General features: G+C 35.2%; 2 protein-coding genes across 5 annotated transcripts in view; one reads left to right on the top strand and one right to left on the bottom strand.

Annotated features, from left to right (window-relative positions):
• Window positions 1–5,427, bottom strand: part of LOC145248278 (protein MIX23-like) — a 28,605-nt gene extending 23,178 nt beyond the window's left edge. Inside the window, exon 1 of one of the 3 annotated variants that reach the window (XM_080110150.1) lies at window positions 5,307–5,427. In XM_080110150.1, the coding sequence (XP_079966276.1) occupies window positions 5,307–5,360 (54 nt within the window). In that variant the 5' untranslated portion in view covers window positions 5,361–5,427. Of the gene's footprint in view, window positions 1–2,163; window positions 2,203–5,306 lie in introns of those variants that run through there. The other 2 variants (XM_080110149.1, XM_080110151.1) reach the window with 2 other exon arrangements.
• Window positions 5,428–5,525: 98 nt separating this feature from the next.
• The window catches only part of LOC145248277 (importin subunit alpha-7-like), a 115,023-nt gene continuing 93,938 nt past the window's right edge, over window positions 5,526–26,610 (top strand). For both annotated transcript variants that reach the window (XM_080110146.1, XM_080110148.1), the window contains exon 1: window positions 5,526–5,666. In XM_080110146.1, the coding sequence (XP_079966272.1) occupies window positions 5,637–5,666 (30 nt within the window). In that variant the 5' untranslated portion in view covers window positions 5,526–5,636. The remainder of the gene's footprint in view (window positions 5,667–26,610) is intronic.

Genomic DNA, 26,610 nt, shown 5'->3' on the forward strand with positions numbered 1-26,610 from the left:
CTGTAAGGAAGGTACACAAAATTTTAAATATTGGACAAGGAGTAAATATCTATTCCAATAAAAAATAATGGATGAATGGCTAAGATAATCAGAGTCCTTATTAGAACATATTCTATATTATATATATTAGTATATCCAATAATTATAGTAAGTAATTAGCAGGCACCAGCCCCACTTCACTTGACCTATCATGCTAGCCACATTGATGAAAATCTATATAATTGGTCTTTAAAGCTCCACCCACCAAGAAATACCTTCATAGAGAGAGATAGGAGAGGAAAGAAATAGAAAATGAAAGAAAAGCAAACGGGGGGGGGGGGAGACAGAAAAGAGAGAGGGGGTAAAAAAAGAGATAGGGAGGGATGGGGAGAGACAGAGAAGACAGACCGGGGAGGGATAGCGAGACAGAGAGACGAGGGGGGGGACAGGGAAGAGAGACGGGGAGGGCCGAGAGGGAGACAGAAAAGAGAGACGGGAAGGGACGGGGGGGGGGAGACAGAGAAGTGAGACGGGGAGGGACGGGGGGGGGAGACAGAGAAGTGAGACGGGGAGGGACGTGGGGGAGACAGGGACGAGGGAGACAGAAGTGAGACAAGGAGGGATATGGGGAGACAGAGAAGAGAGACGGGGAGGGACGTGGGGGAGACAGGGACGAGGGAGACAAAAGTGAGACAAGGAGGGATATGGGGAGACAGAGAAGAGAGACGGGGAGGGACGGGGGGGGAAGACAGAGAAGAGGGGAGGGACGGGGGGGAGACAGAGAAGAGAGACGGGGAGGGACGGGGGGGGGACAGAAGAGAGACGGGGAGGGACGGGGGGAGACAGAGAAGAGAGATGGGGAGGGACGGGGGGGGGGGCAGAGAAGAGAGACGGGGAGGGACGGATGTGTGACAGAGAAGAGAGACGGCGAGGGGGGGGGGGAGACTGAAAAAAGAGACGGGGAGGGTGGAAAATTAAAAAAGAGACGGGGAGGGGGGAGACTTAAAAAAGAGACGGGGAGACTTAAAAAAGAGACGGGGAGACTTAAAAAAGAGACGGGGAGACTTAAAAAAGAGACGGGGAGGGGGGAGACTTAAAAAAGAGACGGGGAGAGGGGAGACTTAAAAAAGAGACGGGGAGAGGGGAGACAGAGAAAAGAGACGGGGAGAGGGGAGACAGAGAAAAGAGACGGGGAGAGGGGAGACAGAGAAAAGAGACGGGGAGAGGGGAGACAGAGAAAGAGACGGGGAGAGGGGAGACAGAGAAAGAGACGGGGAGAGGGGAGACAGAGAAAAGAGACGGGGAGAGGGGAGACAGAGAAAAGAGACGGGGAGAGGGGAGACAGAGAAAAGAGACGGGGAGAGGGGAGACAGAGAAAAGAGACGGGGAGAGGGGAGACAGAGAAAAGAGACGGGGAGAGGGGAGACAGAAAAGAGACGGGGAGAGGGGAGACAGAAAAGAGACGGGAAGAGGGGAGACAGAAAAGAGACGGGGAGAGGGGAGACAGAAAAGAGACGGGGAGAGGGGAGACAGAAAAGAGACGGGGAGAGGGGAGACAGAGAAAGAGAAGGGGAGAGGGGAGACAGAGAAAGAGACGGGGAGAGGGGAGACAGAGAAAGAGACGGGGAGAGGGGAGAGAGAAAAGAGACGAGGAGAGGGGAGAGAGAAAATAAAGACAGTGAGGGGGAGACAGCGAGGCGAAGCAGAAAAGAATGTGGAAGAAGAAAGGGAGAGAGAAAAGAAGGAAATATAATAGTCATCATCTAATATTTCAAGGTGTATATATATATATAAATATATATATATATATATATATATATATATATATATTTTGTGTACAGAAAGTTGTTAGTTGAGACAGGTCATTGGTACCGTCGGTTTCAAGCCCAATAATAAGGCCCGTTTAAGGTATCCTTATCAAGCTCTCTTCAGCCAATATTCGTCAATTATATATATATATATATATATATATATATATATATATATATATATATATATATATATATACACACACACACACACACACAGAGGTAAAACTTTGGAACCGGACAAAAACCAACTAGATTCAGGTTAGCTTTTGGTTTAAAAAAATCGGTTTTTCTACGGTTCAAAAACTGTACCAGGTAACTTTATCTCACACTGTAGAGGATCGTAATAAAGTGTCTTATAACGAAAAAAACTTACAATAATCGATACATTAAATACCATTTTCTCAAATAACGAAAGGAGGAACGTGTCAAAATTTTGACAACAATGAGAAGAGTAAAATAATTTTCAAATAAATAAATAACTCCGGGAAAAGGGAAGTAACTCTTAGTCAAAATCTTGACCTGCAAGAAGGTCACATTCCTACCACAATTGTAGTCGGTGAATTTTATGTAGTACATCCAGAAATTGCTGCTTTAAATCTTAGATTTAATTAACATAAACGTGAACAGATCCAACAAGAAGAGCCGGCGTTATTATTTTATATATATATATATATATATATATATATATATATATATATATATATATATATATATATATATATATATATATATGCATGTTTTGAACAATAAATGTTACTATGAGCAAAAAAAAATTTTTTTTAAATAAACGAATTTTTAAAGTAATTTTTGCAAAACAAAATTAAATAATTAGTTTTGCACAAAAAATTTGCCTCTCGTTATTCGTCGACATTCTTTACACCCTGGCTAGGAACCGCAAAGTGTAGTATCTGTTTAAATATCATACTTATGTTTTGTCCTCAGTCAGTGAAGGAGGCATTTTCTAAATTGAGATATTTTTTTGGTCTCCATCCATTGGATTTCCCCCTCAAGTTAAAAATCAACTTTGTGTGTCTGTCTGTCCTCGTAGGAGGGGGGGGTAAGTAAATCGAGATATATACATTATTTAGGTTACTTGAATTATTAAAATATTGGGTCGTTCGTTCACAACGTGTCACTCGATTCAACCTCTGACCTTTTTCTGGCGCATCTTTTAAAATTTTGAACCGAACCCTTCATGATTGGCCGAGTGAAAACATTTCAGTTCGAAATTCTGTGCAGACTGCAGGTTTCAAAGTCCGAAAACATAAAAACTGAAGATCGGATGTTACATCGGCTAAAACGTTGTGAATATCACAACCAAGATGAGAATAGAGTACTTGTTATGGTTAAAGTCGACGGATCGATTTTTCTTTAATACGTGGTTTTAAGTAAAAACAATGGTACTTACTTGTCATGTCGAAAATAGCAATATGTCCAAAAATTACGAAAATTCATCGAGTAGAAAATTATTTATAGTTAAATGTAAGGTAAGTAATTTTTATGGAAAATTGGGGAAAATTGCACTTTCCTTGGATGTGAGCACGGTGAGCACCTTGAAGATTGCGAATGCAGGAGACATAATTATCTCCCTTTTTGACATGGTGATGGCTGAGACCGTTTCATGCCATAGCAATTAACTTTTTTTTTTACTAAAAATACAATAGCAGTTGTTCTACTCGCTGATTTTTCGTAATTTTGGGATATATTACTATTTTCGACATGGCAATTAAGTACTGTGCGAAAAAAAAAAAAAAAAAAAAAGCGTTCTCTTCTGTCATCAGAAAATAAACACATTTTATGGCCGCTGTAACATTTTGAAAAATCCCAAATGCTTCTCATGTTACCCGACATTCAGACTGGGATTGAAGTGCAGTATCTGTGTCTAGTTAAGAGAAAGCTAGGCAAAGGATGATAACGTTAACGATCCCTACAAATTTTTTTGATATTTTTCTAGAATCATTCCCCTCTCCAAACTGACTTCTCAGGAAATCGTTTTTAGGACACTCGAAAAACTGGACATTTTCCAGTACAGACAACAAAACGGTAAAGTGGCCAAAAATTAGGCGGAAAACTGATAAATCCATCAGATTAAAGACCGAAGCGATTTTAATAAAATTCCTCACTTTTTTTTTTTTTACTGCGGTTAGAAGATAAAAAATTCTTGACGGACAATTTTTATACTTGTTCCAAAGAGTGCCTCCTCTTTTCGGAGTGCGGTATATTTCCTCCACATATAAATAAAAAAAAATAAATAAATAACCTTGCATCTAACTTTGCCCTTGCGTGGGAGGGGCAAGTAAATAGGAACACTTAAAATTAAACCAAACATGAATAAAAAAAACTACTCGTTTTGGCACTGGTGCAGTACAGCACCTCCCCCCAAACAAATTGTTTTTATTTTATTATTTTAGGAGAGTTCCAATCGCGTAAGAAAGAATTAATAAAGCGCCTCCTCACCCCCAGATTCAAAATAGCTTTCTAAATTTGCTTGGGGATGTTAAACTGCACAAGTGCCTAAGTTTTTTTTTTTTTTTTTTTTCATTACAGCTGTAAGATTATTTATTTTGAACATAGACAACAAACCGAAAAGTGGCAAATAAATATATGTATAACAAATAAATGTTAACAAAGGGAAGATAAGTTACCCTTCTACCTTCGGATTTGGTACTTATGCACTTATTGTACCGTGCTGAAATAATAACGTTATCATTTACAAAACAATTCTTAACATGGAGAGGGTATTTTTCTAACTATTCTGTACTTTTACCTAAGAATTTTTTTTTTTTTTTAAATATCGTAAAACTTGAAAATACTATTAAAAATAGCACGGTGCATGTGCAATAAGTTCATGGTAAATTTTTACGCCGTGCCTCAGCGTATTATAACGTGACCATCGTCATATTACGGTAGCCACGATAATAAACACCTCAAAGCTCCCAATGTTAAAGAACGGTTTTCGGAATAAACACCTCCAACCTCGAAAGTCGTTCTTAACATGAGGAGGTTGAGAGGGGGGTTTTCCGAAAGCCGTTCTTAACATGGGGTTTATAATACGCTGGGGAAGGTCGTAAAAATTGACCAAAATATCCACGCATATGTCTTAAATTTGCATATACGTTCCTTCCTTATCTGTTAATGGGTCTTTTTTAGTTATTTCCTAGATATTCAAGTTAGCAAAATAAATATATAAATGAATTAATATATATATATATATATATATATATATATAAAAATTAAGTATTTGTGAACATTTTAAATTTGTTACATTTTTAATTATAAATTTTAAAACTACATGATTTTGAAGTAACAGAATTTGGGACGCTGAAAACGTATACAACATGATCCAATGTTCTTCAAGTTTCAAGAATACTATACACATGTCTGTTTTTTGTGTTTCTTTTTTGTAATATTAATCATTTCACTTAACGCTAACAGGGTACGAGATTAATTTAATCGTAAACGAGTTTACAGGGAACTGAAATCTTAACTCTTGAACATATATCCACAAAGACTAACCTGAAACTCAAGAAACTCGTCACACGTGATTGTAATGCCGCTGGGGGCCGCCATCTTTGATGTCCTAATAACCTTCGAACGAGATACCGAATCAACCTTTTTAAATTACTCTTCTATTTTTTTATTTAAACATCTAGAACCTCTATAATATTTTATTAGATGGCTATTTCCGTTCAGTTATTATATTAATAAATCGGTTTTAATTTTTCTTCGTGTTGACCGTGTCACACCGTGTGATACGCATGCTCAGTAGCCAATTCGTTTTAGAGGCTGAAAGATTTTTAGTAGAGAGAGAATCGCCAAAGCTTGGTATTTATTTGTGGATGTCTTATGAGATTTCTTCGACAGGTGGCCGTCACGGTAAGTTTAAACAAAAAAGACGGTGGATAAATATCTGTTTTTAACAACTCTTCGTTAGCAATTCTGCTTCTGGGAAGTTTAAAAAGGAAAAAAGTAGTGTCCATGTAGTAGCCATTCATATTATATGTATAGTATAGTTGTCTTTTCTTTTAAAAAGTACTCCTGCTACTACTTCAGCTAGTTTTAACAATATCCGTGATAAAACTCATAAATGGATATAGATATACATAGGTATATATATGCTAGAATATGGTTTAGTAATCGTTAATAATTATCTATTTTTTTATAAACACATGTTGCTAATAGCCAATAATAGATGAGACTAATGTAGTTGAAAAAATACTCTTCGTTTTGAGCGTCCAAAATTTTCATTTAAAAAAAAAAACGCGTTATATATTATTATTCGATTAATAGACTTAAAATTGTAATATACTTTAATATGTAACAAATTAAAAATATATAAGATTAATTTAATATATATTTAAGGATCGTGTTAGATATATATATATATATATATATATATATATATATATATAGAAAGAGAGAGAGAGAGAGAGAGAGCATTTATTTTACCAAGTTGTCAATTGTCTGTTTTTCTAATAAGTTAGCCAAACAAAAATAACCAAATAAAAATTATAAATATTTTATTTAATGTCTATTTAAGGAACGTATTTTATTTATTTTTTTTTGTCGGCATTTATTTTTACCAAGTTTTAAATTCGTATATATTGTCCTTTATATCTGTCATAACTCCCCACCCTAACAATTAAACTTATCGAAACAATACTAAATTGTCTTTAAAAATAAGCCGATATAAAATTAGATTTCTGCGTAGTTTAAATTAATTATATTCAAATTGCAAATTAATGGTTTAAAATGACGTTTAAAAATTTGGGACGTTGAAAGCGTACACAACAGACATCTAAAAATATCCGAATATTATTTTACTTACTTTTGTAACTTTGACTTTTTACTAAAAAGAAAAACTGGTCCACCTTTCGTACATTTGCACTTAAAAATATATTTTTAATCCTTTATGATATTCTTTTTGATTTAAAGTTAATGATATTACCTGGAAGTTTATTAGAAAGTATTTTGATTCCTTTCCCCCACCCCTTGAATAAATGGAGGACCAATTTTGGTATGCTTACTTTGGTTTAAAAATTCAAAGTTATTTCAAATGGAAATAATCCATTGAAATAAAATTATAAGACTAGAAATGGCAACTGAATTTGAAAACATTTCTTTTAATCTCGTTTAAATATCTTATTTTGTAAGAAACCGTCATTAATCAATGCCAAACATCCACGTTTTCAAATCCAATGGAACTGTATCCATATTGTACTCGAGTTTTTATACACATCTATTTTCAACTTTGTCACAATTTAAAAATATTTTATGTCTTTTATTAAATCCAAGTATATCATCTTGAATTTAATCGAATAGTTTTATATATTTTACAATTCGAGCGATAGTTTCTCTTGATAGTGGCAGGTTCGTTTTTACGAATCTACACGTAGTAATAGAAATTATTTTTGATATATATATATTTTTACTTCTTCAGAAAAGGTATCGTGGTATTTTTTTTTTTTTTTAATTAAGTTTTCCGGTATCTCTTGTTAAATTGTTAGATGAAAGTATAGAAGTTACAAAACGGTAAACACCTTCCATGTTAAGAATGGCTTTCTAAATAACACAGTACCTTCTCTGCATAAGTACTATTTGTGTTTGTGTGTTGCAATTTTTTTTTTTTTTTTTTTTTTTTTTTTGTAAAAGTTAGTGACACTCCAAGAAAATCAGAAAAAAAAGTATATGGTTCTCCTGTAGGAGACGTCACCCTGAATTACTTTCGCTTGGTAAATTTTTACGACGTGCCCCAGCAGGCAGCGTATTATAAACACCCCAACCTGCCCATGTTAAGAACGGCTTTCGGAATAAACATCCCCCAACCTCGAAACCCGTTCTTAACACGAGGTTGGGAGGGTGTTTATTCCGAAAGCCGTTCTTAACATGGGGTGGTTGGGGGTGTTTTGCGCTGCTGGGCCCGTAAAAATTACTTTTCGCTTTTTCTCGCTCACATACCCCTATTCGAAATTTGTAGGAGCGAGCCGATATCAGTGGACATTGTTTTCGATACTTGTACAGTTTAATGAAGACATTAAAAAATGAAAATGTCGAAAAAAGGTTATATTGTACGTATCCGTTATGGAACGATGTTCTCCGAAAAAATATTTCACTCCATTTCATCAAGTAGTTTTTACAGTGAAAAAAATTGTTATTAATACTGACCAAAAGCTTAGCTTTTTAGGAAGAATATCTAGTAATAAAGATGGGGAGGGAGTGTCGGCGCTTTACATGGAGTTATCTCCCCTTGGCGTGTTAAAAATTTCCACAATTGCTGACTTCAACGTGCTCTCATCAAAACGTTTTTCCGTTGTAAAAAACAAAAACTACTCGATCAAATTAAATGAAATGTTTTCTGAGATTTTCAGTCCAAAATGGATACGTAGAATATAAACTTTTTCAATATTTTCATTTTTTAATGTCTTAAACTGGACAAATACCTTGTTTTCTACCATAACTTAATTTTTTTTTATATTTAACATATTTCAAACTGATATAAATTATTGCACAATAAGAATTAAATCAAAACAAAAAATTATATTTCGAATCGAGTAAAAATGCCTTTTTTTCATTTTTTTTTTACTTGATCACTAAATTTATATTTTATAGTATTTTCAAGTTAAATTCAGTTTTTACTATATTTTTTGTTTATTAAATTGTTTGCTAGAATAACAAAACAAAAAATGAATTTTTACTTCGATTTAATAATTCGGAATAAGAAAAATGGTGCTTGTTGCAATGTTGCACTTATTGAACTGCGCTATTTTAGTTAAAGTTTTAAGATATCTTTTTTTATTAAATTGTTAGGTAAAAGTACAGAATAGTTACAAAACACCCTCCTCTCCCCATATTAAGATTAGCTTTCTAAATGTTCATTCGGCACGGTTTAATAAGTGCACCACACCACTGCAACTGCACCCCGCCCGTACCAGAAAAATTATTTGTTTTGACTTTGTGCAATAATTTATATCAATTTGAAATATTTTAAACATTTAAAAAAAACTTTAAAGACCGTTTTGGTAGGGGAAAAACACTGATATCGGCCCACTACTGCTACGAAATCGGAATAAGGGCATGTGAGCGAGAAAAGGCGAAAGTAGTTCAGGGAGACGTCTTCTACAGGAGGACTAGCAATGTCAGAAAATCGCCATTAAAAATGCGTGATAAAAACTTAAATAATTATACTTACTATCTTTCGAAGCTTATAACTACTTGAAAAATGTAATTCAACTCCTATTTTTTTTTTCAATAAAAGGAACAAAGACCAAATTTAAAAATAAGTTTTAAGAGCAAAATATGCAATATTTTTTTTAATTATTAATAATATAATTAAATTTTTAAATTTAAGAGATTTCAAGAAAACCAACAAATTTTAACTTACTTGAAATATATATATAATTCCAAAAAATCAATTACCTATAAAAAATACTAATCAATGGGTACTTCCATTCTTCATTGTTAAAAATTTATTCATATTTATATTTAATATTCCATGTCCTTTTTAAATGAAATACTTTTTTTTAAGCAAGGATTCAAAAATACTGCGATAATCAGATTTCAGAACTGGAATAAAGGGAGACGAATGTCTCCTTTTATTTGAGTTGAAAACTTTGGTGGCCTGTAAATGCCAGAATTAATCTCCCTTTCTATTGCTAGCTGTAAACAAAAGTTAGTAAATGTGGGCCATCGTAACTTGAAAAATGATCACATTTCACTTATCAGTTTTGCCGTTAAAAATAATTACACTCGACTGATTTTCCTTTTTTCTTTTTTTTTCTTTTTTAAGAAATACATGAGTTTTTGATTTAATATATTTCATTTCTTCTTTATGGAGTTTCTTTTTTTTTTTTTATCTAAAAAAAAAACATTGAATGAACCAGAAAAAATTGTTGTAGGTATTCAATCTTTTCAGGACAAAATTTAAAAAATGTGAGGTTTCACTTAAAAAAAAATCAACGTGGTTTTAAAAAAAAAAAAAAGTTTTAAACTTTTGACTTTACAGGTAAATTTGCACAAAACTCTTCTTTTTTTTGTGGGTTTTAAATTAGATTTTGTTTATTGATCTTTTATCTTAAATTTGTGATATATAAATCGTAGGTGAGAAAATTATTTTCATTTTAATAGACATTTCAAAATGGGTGGGGGTGAATTTAAAAAAAACGTTTGTCTAGAATATTATATTCGGTTTATTGGAAAGAGCATAAAATTTCGCATTTAACCTGCAAACATTGTAAAAATTGAACCAATAGAAAAATTGATAGATTTTTAAATTGAAAATTTAACTCGTAAAATTCAATTCATTTTATTACGTTAAAATAAATGGCTGCATGAGCGCACGCAGGCACTTTGTAAACACTGTTTTTTAAAAAATAATTTTTTTTTCAAAAAACTTTAATAGTTTATTTTGGGAGTATAGTCCATAAAGAAATTAAACCACTTTAAAAAGAGAAATTACGAGTTTTGTATATTTTATTCACAGTTTTGTGTTAAGGGTGTTAAAAATTCCCCAAAAATTCTGACCAACTTACAGTAGGAGGACCTAATATATATATATATATATATATATATATATATATATATATATATATATATTGCCATTATATATCTTTATAACCTCAAACAATGCATTGCCACTTATGATGTAAAGAGCTATTATTCAGAATCGTGGCTAAGACTGGGGAGTTGTGCAGCGAGATGTCTGTTCACATTACATTTAAATTTATGCAATTTAGTATGGTCAGGGAAATGGAGAGGGCATTAAAAAGTCTAGCAAGCCAAAGGAAAAAAACTATTAGAGTAGAAGACTTTCCGATATCTAGGGACCTCAACAGTGAAGAGGTGGGATTTTGCTGCTTGTCAAGTTAAGAGTATGTTATTTAGATAAGTAAAAAGCGCTTATGCATCTGTTACTGCGCTATGAAGTAGTATTTTCGAGTTAAATTCAATTTTTACAATATTTTTTTAAATGAAAGTACAGAATAGTTACAATCCCCCATGTTAAGAATGGCTTTCTAAATGTTATTTCAGCGTAATAACATAGACACATGAGTACAAAATTAAAAAATTACCGATTCTTGAGGTCATAAAACTTTAAAAAATGTTTTAGATGATATGAATCAAACTTGTTTTTACCCCAACCTAACCCTAACTTAGTTTAATTTGGCAAAATAATAAAAATGTGTTTAGTTTAAGTTTTATATTTTTTTTCATTGGAAACGTTGCTTAAACTCTTAAGCAGTTTTCCCTTTTGATTGGAGTGATGAATACAAAAAGTATAAAATCTAATTTCTAAAACTCTTCATATTTTCAAACTCTATCTCCTCCGAAACTGAAAGTTGCAGAGCAGCGTTAGGACGTCAAATGATCAGATTTTTTTATGGACCGTTCTTTTGAGTCTTTAGCCGGTTACAATAATTTTTATGGGTCAAAATTGAAAAAAAAATCATACACTTTATACATTCATCTTCATTTTTGATCAGGTCGTATGCATGTCACATCGTTACAGTGGTAACATCACCAGCTTTGAATGCTGCAGTTTTGCTTTCAGTTTCGATTCTAGCTGATGGCACTTTTTTTACTTTTGAAATTACGACTCTATAATATATACAAAATCTGGACAAATTAAAATATCATTTAGTTGTATTTTACGGCTGGGCAAAGCCAGGCACCCCCATGCTAGTTAAATATATTGTATTACTTAAATGAAGATCGAAAGCATTTTTTTTTTTTTTCTTTGTTCAAATAGACTTTGTATAGATTTATGAAAATGGACAGAAACAATTGTGAATAAAAAATTTTTCTCGAATGAACTAGGATTATATCATGTTAAGTTATATATTTGAGAAGGGGGGGGTTAACACTATCTGAAAGTACAAGGGGCATTCCAAAAGTAATGCCTCCTATTTTTTTATTCCATCTGAATGGATCGGAGGTAAATGCAAATTGCATTGTTATGAAGACTGAACTTATGCATTCATGTACTGAAAGTTTCATCTCTGTTGCAGATATTGACGGTGTGAGACTCTAAGAAAGTAACCCCTGTCATGGATATGCATCAGAAGCAGAGATGTGTCATTGAATTCCTTCATGCAGAAAAAATTGAACTAATCAACATCCATCTGGGTCTGTTACCCGCTTACAGAGCCAATGCAGTTGATATCAGCGTAAATGAGTTCAGCAATTTCAGAGTGATGATAGATATGAGTGACAAAACGTGTTCCAGACTTTTACGTCCAAGGCATCAAAAGTGCGTTAAGAATGGTGGTAGCAATGTAGAAAAATAAATTTACGAGCACAAAAAGGTCGGTGGAATGGTACCATTCTGTCTTAGCTTTTAAGTAAAAAAAAAAAAACTTACTTTTCAAATGACTCTCGTATACGGAATTAGCTTAAAGGTGGAGACACAAAGAGTAGGGATGTTTCTATCCAAAGCCTTTCTTCACTTAAAATTTTTAAAGTTTCATGCGCAAGTATTGCTTGAAAGATTAGACTGACACGATGGCAAATAGTCGAGCAATATTAATATTTAAACATGAGTTTGCAGCCATCATGTATGTAGGTTTTAATTTGATTGAAATAGTCAGGTTTGAACAAAAGATTTTAAAACCTATAAAAAAAAAAATCAGATTTTATCATTGTTAAAGTAATTAGTCACCATTCTTTTGTGGCCTATTTCTATTCTGTTATGATTTTAATATCACATTCATGAAATTCATTAGCATTTTGGAATTTGCCTCAGTTTCGCCTTATTCCAATTTTTTTTTTTACTTCTAAAGAGATATTAATTTTAATTCATGCAGATTTTGTATTAGAGCCAATTCTCCATTGAATATGATATTGTAACCTAATATATAGTACTGATGTCAAAAGCTTTAAAAAATGACTTTGGTACCATCAACTAGAATTAAGACCAAAACATTTAGCGCTCCAGCTGTTTCCTACTAAGCTATTGACAGAAAAGGTTTTAAATTTTTTTTTTTTTTTTTTTTTTTTTTACACGGTGGTCACCACTTATCAAGGCCCAGAAGCCACTCAGGGATAAGGTTTATTGCAAGTACAGTACGTTAGTGTGGAGATTTGATGAAGTGTTTACTTAAGGGGGCGGTTCATTAGGAATTTGTTAACGTTGGACTTGAAGACATCCAAGTTGTAGTCAGGTGGGAAGCAGGCAGAGGGAACAGTTCCACAGGCGTGCAGTTCTAAGAAAGAAGCTTTGTTCATGGAATCCACGTTTTGATTTAGGCACAGATATAGAGCGGGGGAAATTTTTCACAGTGGATTCAGCTAGACGGGTGTTTTTCGTGAAAGATTGGAGTTCAGACGAGCACCTGCCATGGAAATAACGATAAAACAAGGATAAGCTTGCAACGTCTCTTCTGTGGGAGAGGTTGCAGGGTAGAGAAAAAGGCATCCCCCACTAAGCCACGAAGTCTATTTTGTACTCTGTTAAGGCAGGATAGGCTGTTTTTAGCAGCTCCTGCCCAGATATGGCAGCAGTATTCCATCCTTGGACGTACTTGGCTTTTATATAGATAGAGAATTACATCAGTAGTGAGATATCTTCTGGAGCGGTAGGAGGATCCCACCATCTTAAACCACTTCAAACTATTGAAAATTTGTGCATGTGCAAAAGTAATAGAAATATGTTGGCAAGTTGAAACGAACATTTTGCATTTCAACATATTTCTGTATGCATTATTCATCCATTCAAAAATTTCACTCGTTATAAACAATCCTTGGTGTGAATATTTCCTGTTAATTTCAGTGTTATGCGACCAGTAAATTAGGTTTATTTGTTAAATATTTTCACACCCGCACATACATCTGTTTTTATTCATATATAGATTGTAGAAATAGGCTTCAGAATCAATAGTACATCCATCCACAGCCCTTGAGCCCCTAAGGGGCATAGGCCATCGACAACTTTGTAGCTTTTGTAGTGACTGAGTTCTTTTTACGGGGTGAGAGTGCTGGCCCCATGCCCAACCTTCCCAGAAGATACATACAGTGCCTAGCCTTCCCAAATAATCACCCATCTGGTACTGGCCAGGCTCAACGTTGCTTAACTTCAGTGATCTGGTGAGAACCGGTGTGTCAACGTGATTGTGCCATACCAATAACACATAGGACAGCAAATTTTCTAATTTTCAACAAACTTTAAACAGTCATAATTCATTGCTTTATTGTACAGAACTTATGCAGCTTACGGACTGAGCTGAAATCTTATTTAGAAACCCATTTTTAACATGGGGAAGGGTTTTTTCTTTTTTTATATAACTATTCTGTACTTTCACCTAACAAACGAAAGACGCTATAAAAATGAACTTGAAAATCCTATCTTAAAAAAATAGTATGGTCCATATTCTGCATAAGGACCAATTGTGCTACCAAAACAAATTTGGTAACATTGTTTATGCTTTGCAAATATCTGTTCCCACATTAAATGTTTCTAGATATGAAAAGAAAATGTTGATTTGAGATTAACATTAAAATGTTGAGTAATGTTTATTTTTTATCGTCTGCATTTGAAGGAGAGTAGAGAATCTTTTAACCATTAGTTTTATGAAACCAATCCACCCCCCCAATTAAAATCTTCATATTGTAACAACGTCCAATTTTGTTACCATTACTACCAGGTACACTCTAACTCAGAGTGGTAGTACTGTCAGAGTCCTGTTTAGGTGTTAAATAGAATAGGCACTAAAGTGTCTTGGACATGTTCACGTCTATAGTATTTCAACGTCCATCTTTCCAAGCTCTCCTCCCTCTCCTTTTTTAGCTCACCTTTTTTCTGCTGTCCTATATCCCTAACCATCTTGGGTATGGCCGAAAACTGCATTCAATTTTGAGGCCCAAATTTTGGAGCATAAAATCCACTTTTGGTTACAACTATCCCCAGGTTCACTCTTATGCAGACTTGTCGTAACTATCTTGATCCTGTCTATAAATTAAATAGAAACTATTCTTTATAGACTTTGTTTACAAAATGTGCATTTACAAATCGTATACAAAAGTTTGCTGGTGCTACCAGATCAGAGCACCATATATCAAAGTTTTTTTTTCTCACTTTATCTCTTTGCAAAGCAAAGAACAAAAACAATATCCCTACCCCTCCTTTTCTGTCTTTTATCCCTCTTGTTCTGACCCAGTCAGTAGGGCATCAGAATATGCTGTCCACCTACAGAGAGTGAGTAAAAGTCCCTCAATGAGGCCTCCTGTTGGCTATGGGTGGCAACCCATGATGTTTTGAGATGGGATCCTGTTGGCCTTTACCTGAGTTAGTCAGGCGGTCAAAGAGGCCTGATCTGATCAATCGGCTGGTCATGTTAAGCTCTAATTCGGAAGACAAAAACCAACGCAAGTATCACAAAAAAAAAAAAAAAATATTCTAACTACTGAATTAGAAGGTGGCGGCTCTAGGGTCAATCAGTTTGAAGAAAAGGGAATATGACATTATTGTGCTCCCCTGACTTATTTTCTTGGGTAGTGAAACTAGAAAGAACAAGTGGTTGTGAACCCCTTTAAATACGAGTATACCGCCCCTGTATCGCTGTCCTACAAGGGTGAATGGGTTTCTCCCAAAAATAGGGAAACTTCCAGAGATACATTATTCTGGAATCAGAAGACAACACCCCATTCACAAAACTATCTCCATGTTTAATACAATGTGTAATTTCTACAAAAATAACACCCAAAACAGTTATAAATTTACAAACTGGGACAATCCTAATGGAGGTAAAAAAAAAAATTTTTTTAAATGCTGATGTTCTACTAAAAATGGAAAAATTCCATGGCAAAAAAAGTAAAACCTATACCCATGGAAAAATGAATTTCATCTCCTGAAGCAAGGAAAAATGTAAATAGATATATGGGAGATAAGTTATGCACAAATTACAAAAAAAAAAATCACAGAAAAAAGTGATATACTCTTTGAAAAATTAATTAAACTGGGCCCAAATTATTGGTAAAAATTCATAACCAAAATTAAACCCACAATCATAGATAGCACAAACGTGAACACCTATGCTGAAATAAACCAAAAAAAATAAGAAACTACTAAAACCATGGAAGTTGACAGTAACGTCAACAATCCAAAACAAGAAAATTAAACAAATAATGGCTAATAAAATACTTCATCCATAGCTTTGACCCCCTGGATGGGGCATAGGCCATCCACAAGAGTTCTTTTTTCGGGTTGAGGGTACTGGCCCCATGCCCAAACTTCACAGAAGGTACATACAGTGCCTAATCTTCCCAAATGGTTGACTATCTGGTCCTGGCCAGGCTCAATGTTGTTCTTTGATGATTTGTCGAGAACTGGTGTGTCAAAATGATTGTGCTGTACTTAATAAAATTCTACAATGGAATATGAGGCCTAAAAATTAATATTGAAGAAATAATACTTCTCATCAAAACTCTTCGTGCTGCAATAATTTGCCTAGAAGAAACAACTCCATATACAACTACATAAAAAAAATCAAACATAGCCACTGGTGGATCATCATTACTCCTAAATATAACTATTCCACACAGTGCAGTAAACTTAAAAACAAACATACAAGCTGTTGCAATAACTGCAACACTACACAGAGCCATAATCCTCTGCTCACTTTATATACCACCAAATGAAACAATAGATGAAATAGAACTGAATGATCTAATCCAACAGCCAAAACCTTTTATTAGTAGACGACTTTAATAGCCATAACGAATCATGGAGCAGTAAAACAAAAACAAAAGGCCAAATCATTTGAAGAAAAAAAACAAACCAGTTATGTTTACTAAATAACAAAGAACACGTACTTCCATCCAGCAACAAGAATACTATCAGCAATAGACCTCGCATTATGTGATCCAACCATATACATGGACTATAGCTGGAGAATACACGACTATACATGTGGAAGTGACCACTTCCTAATTATACTGGAAAACGAGAACCCCAAATTAAAGGACAAAATGCTCCATTGGAAATACAAAAGGCAAATTAGGGAAACTTCTAAAATGCATGCCAACATAGATTAATACCCGAAGCAAACACTAACTCTGAACATATTACCTATTTCAACAATACGCTACTTTCCATTGCAGAAGAGAATATACCAAAAAGCTCTACATCCCCAAAATATAACAAACCCTGGTTCAATAAAGAATTCAAAAAAGCCATAAGAATATGACATGCTAACTTTAAGAAAATTCAAAAATAATCTAACAAAAGAAAATTTGGACATGTACAAAAACAGCAAAGCAAAAGCAAGGGACTTGAGAATTTATCAGACTTGGAGCAAGGAATTGTTGGGACATTGTTGTGGAAAGCTGAACTGAAAGAAAATGAAGGTGAATTATCAACCATTTGCTTCCATCACAAACAATAATTTGAAAATGTGTTTGAGTGTAGAGCAAAGACCACAAAGAAGTGTTGTGGTGGATTTTTGCAACACAAGAGGTCAAAGGTGAATGACCGATATCTTTGCAGATGGTAAAAGATCTGGAGGCAATAGGATATAATGTAACACAAGGTCACTTTGTCATCAGTGCACAAAGAAATGTGAGTCTGACAGTTGACACAATGGATCCAGACTACGAACCTGTGAGTTCTGTGAAAACTTCACAAAAAAACCTTGAATGTGAGACTGGTGTCCATAGATGTTTCCCTTGTAATTCTGCACAGTGTTGCTTCTTATGGCAGTGTTCATGGCATCGAAAGGAAGTTAGAACAAACTGTTGAAACATTGAAAAGTGACATGTCCATGGTGATAAAGTTGGTACTGACGAACTGACTGTGCAGAATTAATCCCCAGTGAAACCGACATCAACAAAAAAGCAGCAGAACTGGATCGATTACATTATCTGAGGAAAGAGAAGTTCAAGAGCGCTTCAACTCCTGATCAAATCCAAATCATGACACTTGCTCCGGATTCTTGGTTTCGTGCATATAGCTCCAAATTCTTCAAGGTGTCTATGTTGTTCGACCTGCCAGAGAACTGAAAAGGACAAATGTTATTTTGTTAAAATCTGTCTCTAACAAAAAGAAACGATTTTCCCCAGAGACAGTCGACCTGATAATGCAAATGTATGAGAATGATGAATGCAGCTGCCAAATACCAAGCAAAAAAAATGTTGTTAGTATGGCAAAGGGTGTTCACAAAAACGCTTGATAGTTTGTAATTTGCATGAACTTTATGTTGTTTTTAAATAGCAGCATCCTGGTGTCAAGGTGAGGGTTTCCAAATTTGTGGAGATGCATCCAAAGTGGTGTGTTTTAGCTGGATCTACAGGTACACATTCTGTTTGTCTGTAACATACATCAGAATGCAAAACTTGTTGATGCCATGAAGTGGAACATCACTTAGAAAGATTTGATTTCAAAGTTAGTTTGTGATTCTGCTAACAAAATGTGTATGATGCATCGCTCTGAAAATTGCCCTGATAGAGAAGCATTGCAGAAATTCTTGAATGAGGAGCTGTATGATATGAACCCTGATGACGAGTTTCATTTTAGTCAATGGGACACAACCAGCCATGCAGCATCAACATATGCAGAATATAAAGATCTGTTGATTGACACCTTTGATAATCTTACTAGACAATCATATCTAACAAAATGCCAAGCCAGATACTTGAATCAAAAGAATCTTTGTTCCAATGAGGTTCTTGTTCTGGGAGACTTTGCAGAAAACTTTCAATTTTTAATACAAGACGAAATTCAAAGTTATCATTGGAGCAAGGAATATTGCACCCTGCGGTGATTTACTACAGAGATTCTGATCAGCAGCTAAAGCACATTTCATTGTTTTATTTCTGATAACAAAACCCGTGACATTGCATTCGTGTATCAGACTCAGACACTGACTGTTCATTTAATCCAGACCTTATTACTGCACGTGAACAAATGATGGCTGCAGGGCTCAATATTAAAACTTCAAGAATTTCATCAATTTATGCTTGCGTAAGGAGGATTTTGGTATTGAAGATGAGTGGGCTTGAAGCAAGGTTTTTCAGTGTCAGGAACCAGAGCTAGTTTTTGTACCATTGTCAGCATCACAAATTGGCCATAAGTTGTCCAGGATGGATGAACTATATTTGATATTCATGAGTTTAACATGCCACCAATTCTTTATATCTCTGACATCACACCAATCCAATATATAACCTGTATTTATAACTCTTTCTGCTGGGTTGGTATCGTGAATGAAATAAATGCAGAGGAAGGTGATGTAACTGTTAAGTTCATGCATCTCCATGGACCACGCAAGACATTGAGTTAGCCGCAAATTGATGATAGATGGTTTGTTCCCATCAAGAAAATTCTTTGTGTTGTATCCCCAAGAACATGTACCGAAAGACATACACAATAACTGACCACGAGTATCAAAAAACCATTTTTTCATTTCCATGGTATAAAGAACACAGCCGCATGTAAATGTTGAATCTTGACTTTGGTTGTGAAATCCATTATTTTCTGAATACCATTTCACTGCAACTGTTTTATCTTTATTTTTACATATTCAACTTTTTTTAATGGATGCCTGTATGAAGATGAAATTTATGGAATTCGGCACGAATGGCCACTCTCCTGATTTAACCCCATACAGATCGAAACTGGTTACTTCCCATTAAGGTACTTCTCAGGGAATAGTTAAAGTTCGTTTTTGTGTATGAAATAGTTCATTTGCTCAGAGGGGCCTAATTAAAACAAACAGCCCTTATCAAAATTGCCAAGAATAAGAAAATAAAAGGGAACAAGGGGAGAAGTCAAAAAGGCAGAAAATGAGTGTACATAAGTTTTTGAATGGTCTCAAGACTTTTCAAAAGTTTTTACTTTCAACAATGTGAGTGAACAAAACAAGAACTTTTAACCATTTTTGGTCAAGACACAATTTAATGTGAGAGATAAATATACAGAGGCCTTTGTGAGAACTACTTTTATTGTAAATATTTGATTGAATTGAGCCTGTTTACTTTTATCTGGCTTACTCCAAAATTAAGGTGCAATGTGAGTTTAACACATGTCTAAATTGATTATCACATCCAATAGGGGAGGGAATATTTTTCATTGTCATCAAAAATATACCCAACTTGCAAAAGAAACTACGAGTGAACGAAACAAGAACTTTTAACCATTTTTGGTTGAGAGACAATTTATTGTGTTGAAAAATATATAAAAAAATACTACATAACCATGCAAGCTACATCCTTTTTTATTCAATTTTGGGGCACATGTGGAAAAATCCCAAATCCTTTAATATCTCAATAAGGCTTCATTTTGGAGAAAATCTGATGCCATTTTTGGATTCCTTGGGTCAAAAAATCTTACCTGGGTGAATTTTCAGAGCCATACGATCTTTCAATGAGAAAATATTCAAAGAAATGACGTCACAAGATTGTTGTTTGGATGTCACATCATGTGACTAATGCCAAAACAAAAAATGCTTGAAATCGGAAACCGCTTGGAGTTACATGCTCAAATTTTCAGGATTTCTTAGTTCCTATATTGTCTTTCTGCAGTGCAAACTACAGCCAAATCTATGGATATGGGTGTCAAGCCCTTGATGATTTCACACGGAATAACCCATGCATACATTTTAAACAGACAAGTAAGATTTATTTTATAGATATATTAGCAAAACTCTGATCCCAGCATTGCCCAAGCTTGCGGGCCCTGGGGAGTGTGGAGCCACCCTTTAATTGCCATTGCTCCCAGGTCCACTCTGACCCGGAGTGGTAGTACCTGTTAGGGTCCCAACTATGGGTTAAATAGAATCCGACTTAAAAAAACAAATATACTCCATTAAAAAAATCGTTCCTCAAAATCACTAGATTTGGCATTAAATAACCTGAAAAAGGTTGATATGCCGTAAAACAAAAACAACCAATCAACCAACCAGCATTGCCTGGTTGAAATAGAAAAGAACAATTTCACATTTTGAAACAACCCTAAGTCTGTGTTGCAGAAAAAACAATCTTTGCATTAATACAATTGTATCCAGAAATTTCATTAAATAAAATAGTATTAGCGGCATTTATTTTATTTAAAGCAAATACACTTTGAATAGTCAACAATTTTTTTACCTATCCATGTGTGACCTATTTGTATTAAAACTATTAATCTATATAAAGTTGTATGTAATTTACCTGATCAAAATAGGATTTATCCATAAAATAACTTGCAAATTGTATTAATACGAATAGGTTACTCTTCTTTTTTTTCCTCCGCACGGACTTTTTGCAGAAGGTAAAGATGCTAAAAAGTAAAGAGGATAACGTGCTATCAAATATAGATAAAAAAATAAAAATTGCACATCACTCAATTTGAAACAACTATTGTATTTTCCTTTTAGAATTTTTTAAAAACTACAATTATCTGAACTACTTTTCTCCTCTTGGATGTTATTCTTGAAGTTGAAAATTCAATTCTAACTACAGGTGATACTAAGAATAAAAATATAAATTAATTCTACCCCATCATGGCTGACAGAATGAGAGCAATCTACACTTATAAACTTATTTAAAATTCTGTATAGATGTACCTAAAGTAGGTCGGTTTGTTCACATTCAACAACCTAACAAATATACGGTCATCCCAGGTCAACTAAAGGTCAGAAGTTATATCAACCGAAATGTGAAAATTGCATTCAATGTGAGATCAGTGGTCTAAATAATTAAACTTACGTTGGGGTTTGTGTTCCTTGATAGAAGCACTGGTTGAGTTTAAATAAAATAAACACATTAGATACGTTTGAAGGCAAAAAAAAACGCATTATTAAAAAATAAACATTTTGTTTAAAATTTATGAATATATTTCGAAGATACACTTCATCATCAGTATGTTTTTTTGTTTTCTTTGCCATGTTGTTGGAGCATAGAATCAATAGAAGTCTGTTGTTTTCACGGTAGTCTTTTCAACAACATAGCAAAAAGAAAGACCTGATGAAGTGTATCTTCGAAATATATTTATAAATTTCAAACAAAATAAATGTTTATTTTGTAAGAATGCGTTTTTTTGCTTCAAACGTATCTAATGTGTATTTATTTTGATATAAACTTGTTTTACATTTGGTAACGTATAGCTTTTGAGTGGTGTCTGCTTAGATGCAGCTGAACATGCTGATAATAAAATTATATTGCTGGAACCAACACTTAGGCTCTCTATACCGTGCTAGAAAACTACTGACACCTGAAAGTATCCTGTACCTCTATAAGGCCACCATTCGCCCATGTATGGAGTATTGCTGTCACATTTGGGCTGGTGCATCTGCTGCTAGTCTCTTGCTCCTAGACAAGGTTCAAAAGAGTCGCCAATCTGATAGGCCCTGAATTGGCATCTAAGCTCCAGCCTCTGTTCCATCGATGAAACGTTGCATCCCTCTGCCTGCTCTAAAAGTATTTTAATGGTGAATGCTCTGACAAACTGCAGACACTTGTGCCCCCACGACGTAGACACCCTCGACAAACCCATTACCAGCTAAATCCCACCCCCACACAGTAGAGATCCCTAGATGTAGAAGATCTTTCTACTCCAGTAGTTTCTTCCCCAGAACCGCTAGACTCTGGAATTCCATTCCAGGTCCCTGCTTCCCAACTGTACTGACATGCAGAAGTTCAAGTGTAATGTGAACCGACCACAGTGGCAATGTGCCTTGTTTGGGGTGAAAATGTAATTTAAAAAAAAACAAAAAAACTTCACACTTAAACAACGCGTATTTGCCGTACAACTAAAACGTTTACCTTCCTTTGTAAGCTGGGTGGCTTTTCTTTTTTGTAAAAAAAAAAAAAAGGTCCCTACTTATCAAAGCCTGGAAGCCACTCTAGGATAAGATTTAATGACTGTACAGTAGTCAATGGGAAATGTCGTAATCGTTAGTAGTGGAAATTTGGTTTATTGGATTGCTTAAGAGGACGGCTCCTTAAGAATTTGTTCATGTTGGACTTGGAGACGACCATATTGTAGTAAGTTGGGAAGTAGGAAAACAAAAGTTCCACAGGCATGCAATTCTAAGAAAAAAAGCTTTGCTCATGGAATTTACGTTTAAGTATAGGCACAGATAAAGAGTGGGGAAGTTATTGATAGTGGTTTTAGCTAGATTAGTGTTTTTCGTGAAAGATTGGCAAGGGGGGACCATAGATTGGAGTTCGGATGAGCACTTGCCATGAAAATAATAAAGCAAAGACAGGTTTGCAACGTCTCTTCTATGGGAAAGAGTTTGCAGGGAAAAGAAAAGGGCATCCCCACTAGGCTCCAAAGTCTATCTTGAACTCTGTCAAGGCAGGATAAGCTGCTTCTTGCAGCTCCTGCCCAGATGTGGCAACAGTATTCCATCCTTGTACATACCTGGCTCTTATACAGGTAGAGAATTGCATCAACAGTGAGATATCTACTGGAGCGGTAGAATGATCCTACCATTTTTTCGGCAGCTTTAGCAATGAATTTGATATACATGTTCCATCTCGGTTCAGGAGTAAAGGTCAAGCCCAGAAGCTTGTCAAAACATGAACCTCAAAGACGAGAGCCATTCATTCAATTGATGCCAGATGGGGATCAGTGTCGATGATGGAAAGATAGAAGGTTGGTTTAAGATGCATTAAAATTAATCAGCCACCTCTTTCCCCATTGCACCATGTGATCAAGATCAGGAGAGAGAATCAGAACTTGATCGTTTATAGCCTTTGAAATGTTGCCATAGATGGTAGTGTTGTCAGCATAAATGTCTCCAAATGACCTTAGGATGTGATTTGAGAGAACATTGATGTAGATCAGGAAGAGAGTTGGGCCCAGGATGGACGCTTGAGGGACACCAGCATTGATACTTATCGAACTTGTTTGATGGCGATATTTCAAATTGTTTTTCTGAAGGAAATTTTGCTAAACTTTTTGTGTTTTTATGTTTTAAATCCATTTTCTCATGTTCATCCATTAGTCATTCAAAATAACCCCCAAAAACAGAACCATAGTCAAATTACATTAACTTTAAATTTAAACCATTTGTCAATAATGGCTATATCATTACAGCAGTTTCAGAGGCAGATGGTAGAAATCAAAAACCCAAAACACATCAAATAATTTTTTTTTTTTTTTTTTTTTTTTTGACATGGAAGTAACCACTTATCAAGGCCACTTTGGGATAAGGTTTATTGCGTGTACAGTAATCAATGGGATAATATTGTATTAATCGTTAGTAATGGAAATCTGATAAAGTGGCTTACTTAAGGTGGCAGTTCATCAGGAATTTGTTTATGTTGGACTTGAAGACATCCAAGTTGTAGTCAGGTGGGAAACACAGGCAAACGGAAAAGAGTTCCACAGGCATACACTTCTAAGAAAGAAGCTGTGTTCATGGAATCTGTTTTGATTTAGGCACAGATAAAAAGTGGGGAAAATTATCGACAGTGGTTTCAGCTAGATGGGTGTTTTTCGCGAAAGATTTGGGGGGGGCAGAGATTAGAGCTCAGACTAACACTTCCCATGGAAATAACGTCCCTTCTGTGGGAAAAGAGGTTGCAGGGAAGAGAAAAGGGCATCCCCCACTAGGCTACAAAGTCTATTTTATACTCTGTCAAGGCAGGATAGGTTGTTTTTAGCAGCTCCTGCTCAGATATGGCAGCAGTACTCCATCCTTGGATGTACTTGGTTTTTATATAGAGAATTGCATCAGCAGTGAGATATCTACTGGGCGATAGAAGGATCCCACCATTTTTCCAGTGACCTTGGCAACAGATTTGATGTACATGTTCCATTTCAGATCAGGAGTAAAGGTCAATCCCAGAAGCTTGTCAAAACATGGAGCCTCTCCAAGACGTGAGAGCCATCCATTTCAATTGATGCCAGATGGGGATCAGAGCATTGATGTAAAGATAGAAGCTTGGTTTTAGATGCATTAAAAGTAACCAACCACCTCTTCCCCCAGTGTACCACACACTCAAGATCAGAGGAGAGAGAATCAGAACTTTGTCAATTACGGCCTTTGATGTGTTGCCATAGATGGTCATGTCATCAGCATAGATGTCAACGAATGATTTAAGTATGTGTTTTGGGAGATCATTGATGGAGATCAGGAAGAGAGTTGGGCCCAGGATTGACCCTTGAGGGACACCAGCATTAATACTGTGGGCTTCTGATTTCTGCCCATCAACCACTACTCTATCAAAGAACCTATCAAAGAGAAATGATTTAATAATTGAGAAAACATTTCCAGTTATACCGTAGCTGGAAATCTTGTGAAGTAGGTCCTTATGCCATACCTTATCGAAGGCCTTTGATATGTCAAGAGCAATTGCCCTAGAAAGGAAGCCTTTGTCGGGAGATTCACTAATCCTATGAGATATAACCGTTAGTAAATCTGCTGTACATCTAGCAGAACGGAAACCATATTGCATGTCACTAAAGGTATTTCTGCTGAGGTGGTTGACTACTTCTTTATATATTAAATAAAGAAGCAACTTACTCATGACACACAGGAGACTTATTGGTCTGTACTGAGAGGGAGATGACCTGTCACCTGAATTCTTAAATATAGGGCATACTGATGAGGTTTTTCCAGGGTGTTGGGAAGCAATTCTCCTTAAGACAACGCTTAAACAGTTTTGTAAGCATGGGGGCAAGTTCTGGTCGAAGTTTTTCAACACTATAATTGGAATGCCGTCAGGGCCAGTTGCTTTACTCGGGGCTCTACATTGCGAGTGAATTTTCAAAGTGGCGACTAGAAATAATGAAACGTTCATCTTTTGGCGATTGTATTTCTTTCACTGGCAGTCTTCCAGAAGCTCATTACTGCATGAAAAATATCTTTTCAACTTTTTCTTTTCTTAATAAAACGAGAAAAATCAAGTTATTTAAACAATAAAAGGTTTAACAAAACAATACCTTTTTTATATATACCTTCAAGTATCAACATGATATTTGTTGTATATTTAGAATTACTTATTAAAAAAAAAATACAGAAAAATCTTTATGATGTACGTATTCGTCACAGAACAAAGATGTCGTATTTTAAGAATTATCTGGGTTTGGCTAGTAACTTTTCAATTTGGCTAGTAACTTTTCAATTTGGCTAGTAAACGAAAATATTTAGTTGTCAAAAGTCAACTAAATACAAATATGTCCGTAGAGCCTTGTTATTGGAATCAAGGTTCTTGATTAGCTTGATGACATCACACACAGATATGTGTATGTTGCATAGCATGTTGTCTGTTATAGGAGGAAATACGGGGAGTTGATGGCCTTGATCGCATGGGGTAGAATTAGCTGCAAAGTTCTTGGCAGATAGTTTGGCTTTGTCTGATGCTGATGAGATGACCTCAGGTCCATTGATGATGGTTGGGATAGAATGCATGCTTCTATTCAGAATCCTGTTTGCTATTTGCCAAAACTGGTGGGAACCAAGCCGCTGCTCAGCTACTTTGGATTTAACAGACTTGAGCATATAGCTCTCTTGCATTTTTTATTACTTTTACAGTGGTTCCTGGCAGTCCTGAAAGCAGCTTTAGTCTCAGTACATCTATTACGTTGGTAGCTATGGAAAAAGTGATTTCTGTGCGCGATGGCAGTGGGGAGAACCATGGCTGGCTGTTAGGTTTTTGTTGGAATTTTTTGGATGGTATGAATCGGTCTATAACTACAATTAACCATTCTGTCAGGTCTGATACTATAGAGAACACATTCTTTTTATGGAATGCAGAGGTAGATCAGATATAAATGTATGGAAGCTATCCCTGTCAGCCATAGAGTATCGATATACTGTATGGTGGAGAGGTACGTCTGAAGACTTGTTGCATTTCTTTTTTATCTTAACTGATACAACCGAGTGGTTGGAAGATCCCAGAG

This window comes from Euprymna scolopes, chromosome 26 (genome assembly GCF_053919585.1).
Source record: "Euprymna scolopes isolate OS-2025 chromosome 26, ASM5391958v1, whole genome shotgun sequence".
Classification (NCBI taxonomy): Eukaryota; Metazoa; Mollusca; class Cephalopoda; order Sepiida; family Sepiolidae; genus Euprymna; species Euprymna scolopes.